Source organism: Biomphalaria glabrata, chromosome 8, assembly GCF_947242115.1.
Source record: "Biomphalaria glabrata chromosome 8, xgBioGlab47.1, whole genome shotgun sequence".
Classification (NCBI taxonomy): domain Eukaryota; kingdom Metazoa; phylum Mollusca; class Gastropoda; family Planorbidae; genus Biomphalaria; species Biomphalaria glabrata.
The window spans coordinates 20,729,003-20,741,888 of record NC_074718.1 but is presented as its reverse complement, the minus strand read 5'-3'; the positions used below and the strand labels follow the sequence as shown (position 1 = coordinate 20,741,888).

The window sequence follows — 12,886 nt, the reverse complement described above, 5'->3', positions numbered from 1 at the left end:
TTCTGCTTCGTCGATCTACCGACGGGCAGAGAGAAATACGGTTTGTTGACTACTCCAAGAGGGACATATTTGGAGCCCAGAATGAAGTCGTACACTGGCGTGTCCATGACGGCGGCATCAATGGTGCCATGTACGTATCTGCACTCCACGTGCACCCTCGCGACAGGTAGAACCTGCGGGGGAGTGCCACGGTCTATGGACTGGATTGTCACTGTTCCACCAGTGAGATCCGATGGGTCAATCAGCTTCTTATTGATAACCGCGCCGAACGAACAGCCTGAGTCGTATAGGCCCAAAACTTCGACACCGTTAGCCAGAATGTTCTCTACTCCCGGAGGAGAAGAGATGGGGTGAGGTAGCACTGGTGGGAGTTCTGGTTGGCCGAGATCAATGGCAGTGGGTTGAGGAACCACGGCCATCGTGGAGACGACGTATGTGTCCTCCTCTGGTTGGTCAAATGGATCAATCACAGAGGGTTGAGGGACTGGCGCCACCATTGATAGGGTCCGTGGGGCCTGCTGCTGCCGGTGTGGAGTGGGTCTACTGTCACGCGCGCCATGACGTGAGTCACGCTGAGAGTAGTTGGCCTGGTTATAGCGAGACTGGTGGTTGGGGCGGTTATTGTGGTTATGAGGGACTGATTGCCGGCCTGGTGCCTGGTTGGGCTGGGGAGTTTTAGGAGCAAGGTTGGATTGAGCAGGAGAAGTGGGTTGGTCTGTTTGCTGGTCTGTCGCGGTTGCTTTACCTTTTAAGTCCTTACGGGCGTTCAAGTACCGGTCAGCGGCGGAAGCTATGTCAGCGGGTGCAGTTGCTTGTTGCTCCTTGACATAAACTCTGACCTCTGGGGACATGCATTCCAACAGCTGCTCAGAGAGTATGAGGCATGCTAGGCCGTCAAAAGTCTCTGGCAATTGGCTGAGAGCGTGCCACCTGACAAGGTACTTGTCCAGCCTCTCGCAGAGGTTGCCGTAGGTCTCTCTGCGTTCGAGGCGGGAGCTTCTGAACTTTTTGTGGTAGGCCTCGGCGGTCAACTCGAACTGGACGAGTAGCGCCTGTTTGAGGGCTGTGTAGTCCTCTCGCTGGCCGGAGGGAAGTTTGGAGTAAACCTCGTAGGCTTTGCCTCGGAGGCATTGGGATAGCCGGAAGCACCATTTCTCCTCTGGCAGACCGTAAAAGCGTGCTACTTCCTCAAAACGGACAAGATAAACTTCGATGTTATCTGTCTTGTCGTCGAAGTGCTCCATTGGCATGTGGGGCAAACCGTTCAAGGAACTTTGAAAGGATGCTGGGCTAGCCGGGCGAGACTCAGAAGAAGCCTGTCGGGCGGCCTCGTTCTCTTTGTCCGCGGCTATCTTTTCTCTCGCTGTAATTTCTTTTTCTTTGGCTATGGCTATTTCAGCTTCCTTTCTTTCCTTCTCTTTAGCAATGGCTATTTCAGCTTCCTTTCTTTCCCTTTCTTTAGCAATAGCTATATCATTATCCTTTTCCTTCATCGCTAGTTCATGCTCCCTTGCTAATCTTCTTTCTTCCTTTTCGTCTTCCTGTCTTCTAAACGCCTCAAATTGTGCTCTCACATATTCCTTCCGTTCTGCCTCATCGTCAAATATGGTGGCTGCGAAATCCTTCAATTCAGCTAATTTCTGCTTCATGTCAGAGTCCGCTTTCGAGCGTGTGCCGCTGGCCATAATGATGAGGGGTGGGTAATGAGAGGTACTAGGATGGTGGAGGGGCCGATAGAATGGATAGTAGGATTGAGCTAGAATTAAAGAAAGTGGGTTAGTGAAAGTGAGTCGCTGGTTATAGGGAAGAGTGCAAAAGGAATGTGGTGTCTGCCTATGTTAATCACAAAGTTCCTGCAAGAAAATATTACACATGAAATGCAATAATAATAAATAAATGAAAAATATGACAGAAGTGACACTCTTGATAATGCGAAGTGATGATACTTATAAATATTTTTAGAAAAATATTGATATGGAATTTAGTTATTGCTGCCTGTTCGTGCCTGCTGTACTAATGGGTTAAATCCACGGACGGGCTCGCCAAAATGTGACAGGTGGGGAAATGTGACGTGTGTTTGGCACGTTTTATGTCTAGGGGATGATTATTTTTGAAAGAAATCACACCCCCACTTATCAGCATGTGAATCGGGAGCAGACACGCAACGAGACAAAGCAATGAAAGATAGATACAAAAGTTAAAATAAAGGATATTTATTTACATAAATATACATATAATAATAAAAAGGGGGAGGGTTTGCATCTATCTCTAGTATATCCTATGTTTAATCATCACTCTTGCACATAATAAGAGAGTATGTCACTTTGTCCTCTGACTTAGCTGGTATTCCTGTTGATGTCGCAGCTGGCTGTGTCCTGGCTTGAGGTTCTGCAGCTGGAGGTGGCGCTCTAGCGGATAGAGGGACGCCGGCGATATAGTTCTTGTGGAGTCTCAATCCCCAAAATCTATTATCTGTAGTGGGCACAGTAGGGCGGGTGGCCGGCTACCGTGGGCACAAGGTTACTGCGGGCAGAGCGGATCTGCCGTGGGCAGCGTAGTTGACAGGATATGTCCAGTGAGTTGCAGAGGGTTGGCGTAGCTATGACGTCTCACACAGACCTGAGCCCATAGGGACGTCGCACCTAATAGCTTGACAGGTGGGCTGTCGAATAGGCGGGCAATGCCGATAGCGCCAAGTAGTAGAGTTGAGTAGTGTCGTGTAGACACTGAACAGCAACAGCAAATAAATAGGCAGACACCTGAGGGAGGCTGCGGATAAACAAAGACAAGTTAGGACATGTCTCTCATGCATCTTATCGATGCCCTCCACTGAGGTGCATTCGTCAGATTGGTAAAATTGCTTTAGAGCATAATTGGGAGAAGATGACAAATGGGGTTTGGAATAATAGATGGCTGCTAGTAGCAATATAGAAATGTACATAAAAGGGGAAATAATAATAATATGAGAATGTACATAGAAGGGGAAATAATAGTCTCAAATAAACAACACAGGTGGATAGAGAAAGAAAAGGGGGGGGGGTTGAATTGGGCGATGGTCAGCGACCCAGATGATTGTTTACATATGACCGTGGGTCGAGAACAATGGAGCGTGCTTGAATGTCCCTTCAAGCGGCGCAATTCTCCTTAGAGTAAAATGAGTAAAGGGGAGAGAATTCATATATCTTCTCTAAACGCAGTATCAGTGCGCTAGTAAAATTATCAAGGCGGTCAACCGAGATAAAGGAAGTAGACTAAGATGTACAAATATATACATGGTTGCATCAACTATCAATCGAGCAACGTAGCATTAACAGGGTAATGCAGTATACAAATAAATACATAGGACATGTTTATGTTTTCTACTTACGCCAGTGAGAAATACACAATGCACTAATTAAATATAAATGAACTAAGCAAAATACACATGATAATATCCAATGGAAATAGCCCAAAGTAATTGAGGTGGAACTTGTGATTAAGTTCGGCTTACCCCCAGGTATTCCTCTAGGAGAAAGAATGAGTGATATAGTCCAGACTCGATAGCTCAGCTCGAATGAGAAAGAGAGGGTGATTTGAGTTGGTTAACTTTATATATATGCCTGAAAAGTGTGGGCGGACACCGGAAATGTCCTAGGCTTAGCATTATCTTACACGTGGGTGAAGTAGACTTGAGCCGCACCTTGGAGTATCACGCGGTGTGTTGACCCGTGTAATCTCTTAGATCAAAGAGAGACGTGGGGGGGGGGAGAGTGACCTACCTTCCACCCAAGAAGGGGGGGGGGAGTCAATTGCGGCGTCAGACATCCTGCCGATGAGATCAAAGAGTCTGAGCGTATCTTTGCCCCGGTCAAGGGAAGATAAATGAAAGGACTGGCCTAATTTTCTCCAAGGTGGTGGACTAAGTCTAGCCTGGTAGAGAGGAAAGGTGTGGCGGGTGAATAATTTAGGGGTAGGATGGAGAAATAATTAAAATAAAATAAATAAATAATGAAAAATAATAATTAATGCTGTGATAATTTAGAGTGACTCTGACAGCGAGTTTTTGACTTGTCACACCCCCTTAGCTCGTGGAGCTGGGGAAACTCGTACAAGACATGCGACACTGTTTCGACGCTCTCTCCACAGTGACGGCATCGGGAGTCAAAGTTAGTGCGGAACCGGGCAAAGTATGCCCCAATAGGACAGTGTTCCGACCTGCACTGCGCAATAATTGACTGCTCTGATCTCCTCAGTCGCCACCTGGGATCGTCGCGATCTGGGTGACGCATGTGCTGCCAGACACCACGTGCTCTGTCGGATTCCTCCCAGGACTTTAACCACTTCTCATGAATGAGTGCTCGGATTTGTGCCGTTACTTGTAAGTACGTGCTTGGTGCTTCGAGGTGTGTGGCTGCCAAAGCACCCTCCCTTGCGAGGGCGTCTGCCGTTTCATTGCCCCTCACGCCGCAATGTGAAGGCGCCCACTGCATGAAAACGACAGCTCCAATAGCTCGGCGGATGTTATCTGCGGCGCCGATTGCCTCTTCTTTTACGGGCGACCCTCCCCCCCGCCACCTATAGCTTGGAGACTGGAGCGAGAGTCAGTGACCAGCACCACCGTAGTGGTACTAGTCTCGCGTTGGAGCATTCGGGCCCTAATGGCCTCGAACGCCCGAGTTATCCCTGTGAGTTCGGCATCCCCGCATGGACCATAGAGCCTGTCTGGTTCAGTCCGGTCGGGGTAGACGATACGGGCTCCATACCCCGATCTATCAGGGTCCCTCAGTACCGACCCATCGGTATAGCAGAAAATGGCATCTGATGGGTAGGATTTTATGGTTATGGATGCCAAGTTTTGGAGAATGGCAGGTGTTAGTCGCCTCTTGGTGGCTCCCTCTTGCCCTATCAGGGACAGGTTTATTTGTGGGGCCGGCTATCTCCTCCACGGAGGGCACGTAGTAATTCTCCTAATAGGGATTCTATCAGTGGAGAGCCCAGCGGATTAGACAAATTGGCCGCAATATGGAGGAACGATCGCATTTTGATGCGGTTCCTCTCTCTCCACTGTCGCACTAAAATTGAGGTGCGTAGCCTAGAGTCGCCCCTTTTGTAGCGCTCATAGGCCGTAAGTAATGCCCTCTCCCTCCTAAGATGTAAGGGTGCCACGTTTGTTAAGATTTCAGCAGCGTTTGTTGGGCTTGTCCGAAAGGTGCCACAAATGAACGTAGGGCCTGTGCTTGTACTCGGTCGAGTGATTCAAGGGCAGTTTTACTAGCGTATACTTGAACTGTATAACTGTACTCTATTTGTGATCTGACTGCCTCTAAGTACAATGTGCGTAGCATGTCAGCTTTGGCACCCCACTTTATGCTGGCCAGCTTTCTTAGTAACGCTAACTTCTCCGAGGCTTTTCGTTCAACATCCTGGACGTGCTGGAGCATTGTCAGCTTTCTATCCAGGGTCACCCCTAGATATTTTGCTCTATTTTGTGTCTACCAGTTTTTTAATGTTTTCTTGAGTTGAGAGAGTCTGAAACAGAGGTTGGATATTCTATTTTTGGTCTAACCAAGGTTAAATAAAATTTTAGTTTTATGTTCTTATTAGATTTGTAGAAATTTCTTTTCATAAATCCTAATGCTTTGTTTGATTTTTTAATAGTTTCATCTGCACTATAAATCGGAAGGTCTGAAAGGGGAACTTTGTTTTAAATAACTCTCTGATTGCTATTTCTTTGGGTATTCCATCATCGGAGATTAAGAAACAATACGGTATCGGAAAATAATTGATCAACTTTTGATATGTCATAAGTGGAATGGATTTGCTTTAGTACCGGTATTTTTTCAGAACTACATGGCCCAAAAGGTCTATCATCTCGTTTAAAATCTTTGGGGCTTTGTTTCCTTCCAATTTTCAATGTTCATTGCAATACTTTAAACAAATCCTGGTCTGCGGTTTAATCAATATGAAGGTGTTAACTTTTTTTAGAACTATGCACCAAGTTTCAACTAAATACTAAGCACTGGTCAGAGTATTATGACATTATTCCATAATCAATTTAGTCATCTCTCTATCTTCTAGATCTTAAATTATAAACCTGCTCCACTAATGGGTTTCTCCATTCATTGCAATAGCAAAAACAAATTATACTTTGACCATTCCTATGATGTTTTTTTTTTTGCTCGCTAATTATTAAATTTAAAATTTAGAGCTACAATTATCAATTTCGGAATATAAATTATATGCAAACCTTTCATTTTAGCGGCCCCCGTAAAGGGAAAAGCCGCAATAGGTTTGTGCAAATGTCCGTCTGTTCCACTCAGATCTCGAGAACTAGAAGAGAACTGAAAAATATTTTTTCACCGTGTGATGCAGCTTGAAAAGTTTAGGTGCAACGGCTACTTTTGGTTTTCTTAAAGCAAACCGTTTAATTTATAAAATTAATTATGCAAGCTATTTTTTCATAAAAATACAAATAAAAATAAGGAAGTTAATTATCTTTAACTTTGAAGGAACATCCAAAACATGTAAAACATTTTACAGAATAAACAACATTTTTTACAACGCCAAATGAATCTATGAAACATTATTGCTTTTGACAATCAAAATAAAATCACGTCTTGAATATTCCTTGCGAATAGGCTGCAGCCTGTATCTACCACCAGGCGCTCCATTAAACCCAACAGACTTTGAGGAACTATTGAAACAACTCCCCCGGCCTTATATAATCCTTGGGAATTTCAATGCCCATAACACCATGTGGGGATCCAACAATACTGACACAAGAGGTCGTATGCTGGAGGATATCTTCCTCCAACATGATTTATGCACACTTAATGATGCATCACCGACCTACTTGCACCAAGGAACTGGATCTCTCACATGCATTGACCTCACCGTAAGCGTCCCCGGACTTCTGGACGACTTTAAATGGTCAGTTAGCAATGATCTACGAGAAAGTGATCACTTCCCAATCATCATTACTAACAATCTCCCCTCATTGGGACGACCTCAGCGGTGGAAACTGAATAAGGCCGATTGGGAACAATTTCAAAAAAGATGCTCCGAGGATATCACAGAAAATATCCTCGATGAACAGAACCCAGCTGATACCTTTGCTAGCAAGCTACTTAGTATAGCCAGGAAAGTTGTCCCCCTAACCTCCGCAAATCCAAAACGGCCTAGCAAACCATGGTTTGATCCAGCTTGCAAAAGTGCTATTGGCGATAGGAAAAAACGACTGGCTGCATTTATAAAGAACACTTCCCAGGAAAGCTATTCAGGATGGCTAGACAAACCATACGGTCAGCCAAAAGGAATTCCTGGAGAATTTTTGTCGGCAGTCTGGATGCCAAAACTTCTGCTAGAGCGGTTTGGAAGGCAGTAAGGCGAATCAAAGGGAAAGAATCAAATGCAATAGGGCATTAGAAAAAAAAAACAACTCTAGAGATTTTTAGTTTAAAGGGAAACTCCGATGGTTTTGACAATTTTTGATATATTATGTGTTTTAATTTACAGATAATGAATATATTATTATTTTGTTTTTATTTGAAATAATAACTTAGTAATTGATATTTTTCTGACGTAATTTTCCTGCGCATCCAAAACGGTCAGACTTTCACCGGGTTTCTATGTGACGTCACGCAAGCCTATTAAATGCCTATTAATTTAATTTATTGACTTACTGTATAACGGAAAACCATACAGTAACGCTTACGTTCTCGTAAAAGAAATATATCTTCATCTAAGCAGTTAGGTCTAGATCTTGTAAGCAAAGAAAAAAAAGCGTGTTAAAGGAGCTTGACTAACTACGGCAGTGTGAATCTTCTCGCCTGACCACTCAACACACAACAAACACTATCGCTTGGTTGTCTTGTCATGACTGACTACACGTAGTCTAGACTAGCCTTACACTGACCAGTTTGTTCAAATCAGTCAGACACACGATCTATTTACTTCTGGGACAGGGAGGGGCTTAGATGAAAATATTACTTTTTTTTTCTCGAGTTGGTTGTCCTAATGCTTTTAAATCTATCAATCTCTGTACCATAGCGCTTGACAGGCCGTCACTAAGCCTAACAGGCTAACAGCTACTGTAAGAATGAAGCGATACAATTGGTCAAATCTAGTTTCCCTTTCAGTATTGTTGAGGGAAGTGACTTATGCCTAACCTAAAAACAAAATCTCAAAGAACCCAGTTTTTTTGGAGATGACAAGAATTTACTAATTTATTAAATATAAATGTTTCTAAGCATTTAAATAAAAAGTGGTAAAATGTTTACTACTACAACTTTTTACGCAAAATTTAAATATGTCAATAACTAATATTTTAAAAACCATCGGAGTTTCCCTTTAAAACCCCCAACAGATGATTTTGACGATAAAACTGCCCTTTTCGACATAAAATCTAAAGCAAGCTACAGTCACCTAATTCCAAGAGCGTATTCAAGCGAGGTTAAACAATTTCTACCAGTGGCGGGGCTCCATTTATAAAGTGCAGTGAATAGTCATCTGCGAAATTGAAAATCACTAAATGTGGCTCAACAAAGATGGCTAAGACAGATTTTAGGAGTCAGTTATAGAGATCGGGTCTAAATCAAGGAAATCCTATGCCGAACTGGGAGTCGACCCCTTAGTAAGATTCTGACAGAGCGTCGCATGAGGTTTGCGAGACATGTTCTCCGACAAAATGAATTACGCATAATAAGAATTGCGATGGCATCCTATCAAATACAACTTGGCGCCACACATTTATGGAGGTCCTCAGAGCAGGTGGGAAGAGGCTTCAGACATTACCAGTGACAGATTTTTGTGAAAACAGCTTGACGGCAAATGCGCCGAACGGCGCGGGAGGGTCTAAGTTAGTAAGAATAGCAAATTAGGTTTTTGAAATAAAACTTTTTAATAGCAGGAAAATGCACTGAGCTCATAGCGCTACCCCAGACCCCCTTGCTGGCAATGGCGGGGAGTCTACAATTTTTCCATTAACTCCAGGAAGAAATTCTAGGGCACAACGCCTTCCGAAAGAATGAAGGGTCAGAATGTAATAAAGATAATGTACACACATACATACACCTCTATATTTCTCTGTCCAACCATCTTACACAATTTGGTGTTTTGGTTTACTGAATATACAAGGACTTACAGAATTTGAGGGTTAGAACATTTTATTAGCTGTGGGGTAGCGTTGCATGCGGGCCTTTTTATTGATGGATAAGAGCTATAGCACGGTATCAGTATATAGTCAACTATTTCAACAGTAGCCTAGCACGAGTATCAGGTATAGCTATGCGCTTTTAGAATTCAAGGGGAGCCGCTTCATTAGAATATACAAAGACCACGTTGATGGGCCTAAGAATTATTATTATTTTTAAAATTATTTTTTGTGTGGAATGAAAGAGAAAAAAAAGGATATAGAATTTTAGGGCTAGAAATATTAAAATTTTTAGTATGTTTTTTATTTTATTTTTTTCCATCAGGTAAATATGCCTATTTTGTATTCGGTCGTGGCTCGAGGCACAACGGTTTTGGCTAAATATGCCAGTTGTGCAGGAAACTTCACAGAAGTTACTGAGCAAATATTAATGAAAATTCCACAAGAAAATTCCAAATTGACATACTCACATGGAAGGTTTGTAGGCATCATTTATTTATTTTTTAATTTTATTATCTAATAGTCAAATAAGTACAACAATTAATAGATTACACACGTAGACGTTTAAAAAAATATATTTAAGGACAATATGACCAATGATTCATTTAATGGCTGAGAAAACAAAACAAATAAATATATACACACACTCGTGCGAAATGCCATTCATGAATTCATTTACAGACTAATCTATCTTAAAATATCCTGGAATAGTTTAACTGAATTGCTTGAAATTTTGCCCATAGGTTCCTGTTACGACACAAGACTCTTTGAAATAATAATAGACTCTCAGGTTATTACTCTATAAATACTTTAATATTACAACAAGTCATGTAAATACGAACATTTCATTTCCCTTCCTGTCAATTTCTCCCAGCTTCCCCTTTTCAACATCACTTCCATTCATTACACAAATTCGCACCATTATTCATGCACACCGTGCTGCGCTACGACCGTAACAGTTCCTCTTACGTGCTCGCTAAGAAACGGTTTTGATAAGAGTCGCAATTTAAGCGCTAAAATTTAAGAAAGACTGCAAGACTTCTGTTAACTGTATAAAGTTTTCGATAGTTACAAATAATGGTTGCAGTAGGTCTATACACTTTTAAAAAAATTTTATTAAGTATAAATACCAATCTTTAATAGCACAACATATATTCCTTCCTTTTTTTTTTTTTTAGCACTCTGCATATTTTTACATTTTGGACACTGAAAACAATCTGGGTGGGGGTAAAAAAAGTTTAATTTTTTTAAATCCTACATTCATTAGTTATTACGAGAAAAAATAAGCGTTTTATAAGTTGTATAAAGGAGGCAGTGTCTTTAAAAAAAAGTATTTATTAGAGCATTTGGGCAAAAAGTATACATGGTGAAGGGTTAAGATGCGCAGGATGAAAAAAAAGAGGGGGGTGCGGCCAAATATATAGACTCTATGTACAAAAAGGCACGAAATACCACTGGCTGACTTATTTTCTCGTCATGATTTATAAAAACGAAATGATAGTATTCGTTTATGTACCGTAGTTGGGTTGTAGTCTCACGCCTCATTGCGCAAGCCAGGCGAGTGATGGCTGACCAGGCTATTATGTCACATTGTGTATGTAAAAGAAAACAAATAGTTTATGTCATTCCAGATTTTTCGAAAAAAAAAATATATTAAACCGTGTTTCTTCATGTCATGTGATTTGGTTTGGGAGACAATACTACTCTTCAAAACAAATCGTGACAGACAGCTAGCGCAACCAAATTGTTGTAAGCGTATTGCAGTCTCAATCTAGAACTTGAATAAAAATAAAACTTGAACACACTTCTTTTTAAACAAAAATGAACATAATTTTTATTAAAAATATAGATCCATATAACTTTCCACTTTAATATAGATGTATGTAGAAACATAAATGTATGAACAATTTCAACAAAATACAGATCACTTCAAAAACTGCAATAAACATACGCCCTTCTGTCTCCCACTAACTTCTCATTACCGCTTTCATTTGCCTATTTAAAACCTTAAAATGCGATTGGCTTAATCATGCCGTCATGGTTAAATCAGAATTTATTCTGTCAATAGAAAACTTATCCTCATGGTTCAGGCAATTGAAACACGCACACATATCACACACTTCATAACAGTATGTTGAGGGCGGAGGTATGGGATACTAGAATTAACAGGCGCGCGATGCCAAAAAAAGCTTTAAACACCTACCAAATGTTTCAAACGTAATGGATACTAGAATTCACGGGTCATAAGTGCGTTTAATGTAATTTTAAATCGGTACCCCGACAAAATAACGCGGACTTAGTAGCGCCGACAAAATAGCGCGAACAATATATATATATTGTTGCAACTCTCGGCTAGGCACTCAACGAATAAGGCATGCAACTCAAAACAGTTTAAGTGGAAATAAATAGTTGTGTTTATTCACTAGGGTAAACACATACCATCCTTCAGCTTCCTCAGAGTCTTACTACTAAGTATACCAGTCCTTTGCTACTTCACCCAAATGTGGACCAACGACAGCCTTCCCCGCTTCGCTCCAGGTCCCTACTACAACCTTCAGGCAGCACAAAAGTTGGCCTCTTAGTTTCCCAAACATTCAGACTCATCACAATCCCCGATGCACTGTTCTTCTCTCCATTTTAGTGTCTTTCTGTTTACGTTCACTAGTGCGCTAGTGCGCACCTCAAGCACTGGTGCAAGGCAGGGTTACAACAATATATATATTTCAGTCATTTTGAAAGAAATACTTTAGATATAGTAAAATATGAATGAAGCCAGTTTTTTAGCGGCCCCCGTAAGGGGAAAAAGCCGCTATTAGGTTTGTGCGAAATGTCCGTCTGTCACACTCAGATCTCGAAAACTAGAAGAGATATGGAAAATATTATTTCACTATTAAATGCGGCTTGAAAAGTTTAGGTGCAACGGCTAATTTTGGTTTTCTAAAATCAAACCGTTTAATTTATAAAATTAATTATGCAAGCGATTTTTCATAAAAATACACCAATTCTAAAACAATTATGTAAATGTAAGGGAGGCAATGTTACAATATGCTAACAAAGATGTACAGTGTCTGTGTATTTTCAGTATCACTAATTCAAATATATTAATAAAATGTACAAGAAATGTTTACAACAAATATAAATAATAGTTAAAGGTGTTTTTTCTGGTCAACAAGCTGCTAAAATTAAAAGAAAACATTTCTGTTTGTTTATAAAGGCTAATAATGCACTTTGTATGTAAATATCACGCACATTTTTTAAATGGACTTTTTATGCAGCGACTTTTCGTGTAGTAGCGTAACATCGCTACATGTCACGGTGCTAAACCAATTCCTTAAACTTTTTGTAAAGTGAGATTTTATTTATTTTTGGTTTAGTGCCCCCTTCCGAATAAAAGAATCTTATTTTTGTGCGTTTTGTCTGTTGGTCGGTCTGTCCGTCACGATTAGATTAACAAATAACACTAAAGGCTATTGTAAATCTGATTTAACCTTAAATTTTTCATTCAGGACAATTGCAATAGTTTTAAGTATCTATAATAGATTGTTCCGGATGTTTTCTGAAAAACAAATTAATGCCAGCGAATATTTGTTTGCTCTTCTAACTTATATTAGATTTTATTTGCATGCTTAAACGTTGCAATAAACACATGATCTTTAATACATTGTTCCGGTTTTTTAATGTAAATAGCATATAAATGCTAAATAAAAATATCTATACTGATTTATATTTCATTAACTATAAAGTTGTTCCGGATAT

At 40.8% G+C, this 12,886-nt stretch overlaps 1 protein-coding gene across 6 annotated transcripts in view; it reads left to right on the top strand.

The window, feature by feature from the left end:
- Window positions 1–12,886, top strand: part of LOC106067518 (vesicle-associated membrane protein 7-like) — a 138,860-nt gene that overhangs the window by 51,427 nt on the left and 74,547 nt on the right. For all 6 annotated transcript variants that reach the window (XM_056038957.1, XM_056038956.1, XM_056038960.1 and 3 more), the window contains exon 2: window positions 9,456–9,607. In XM_056038957.1, coding sequence (XP_055894932.1) covers window positions 9,462–9,607 — 146 coding nt within the window. In that variant the 5' untranslated portion in view covers window positions 9,456–9,461. The remainder of the gene's footprint in view (window positions 1–9,455; window positions 9,608–12,886) is intronic.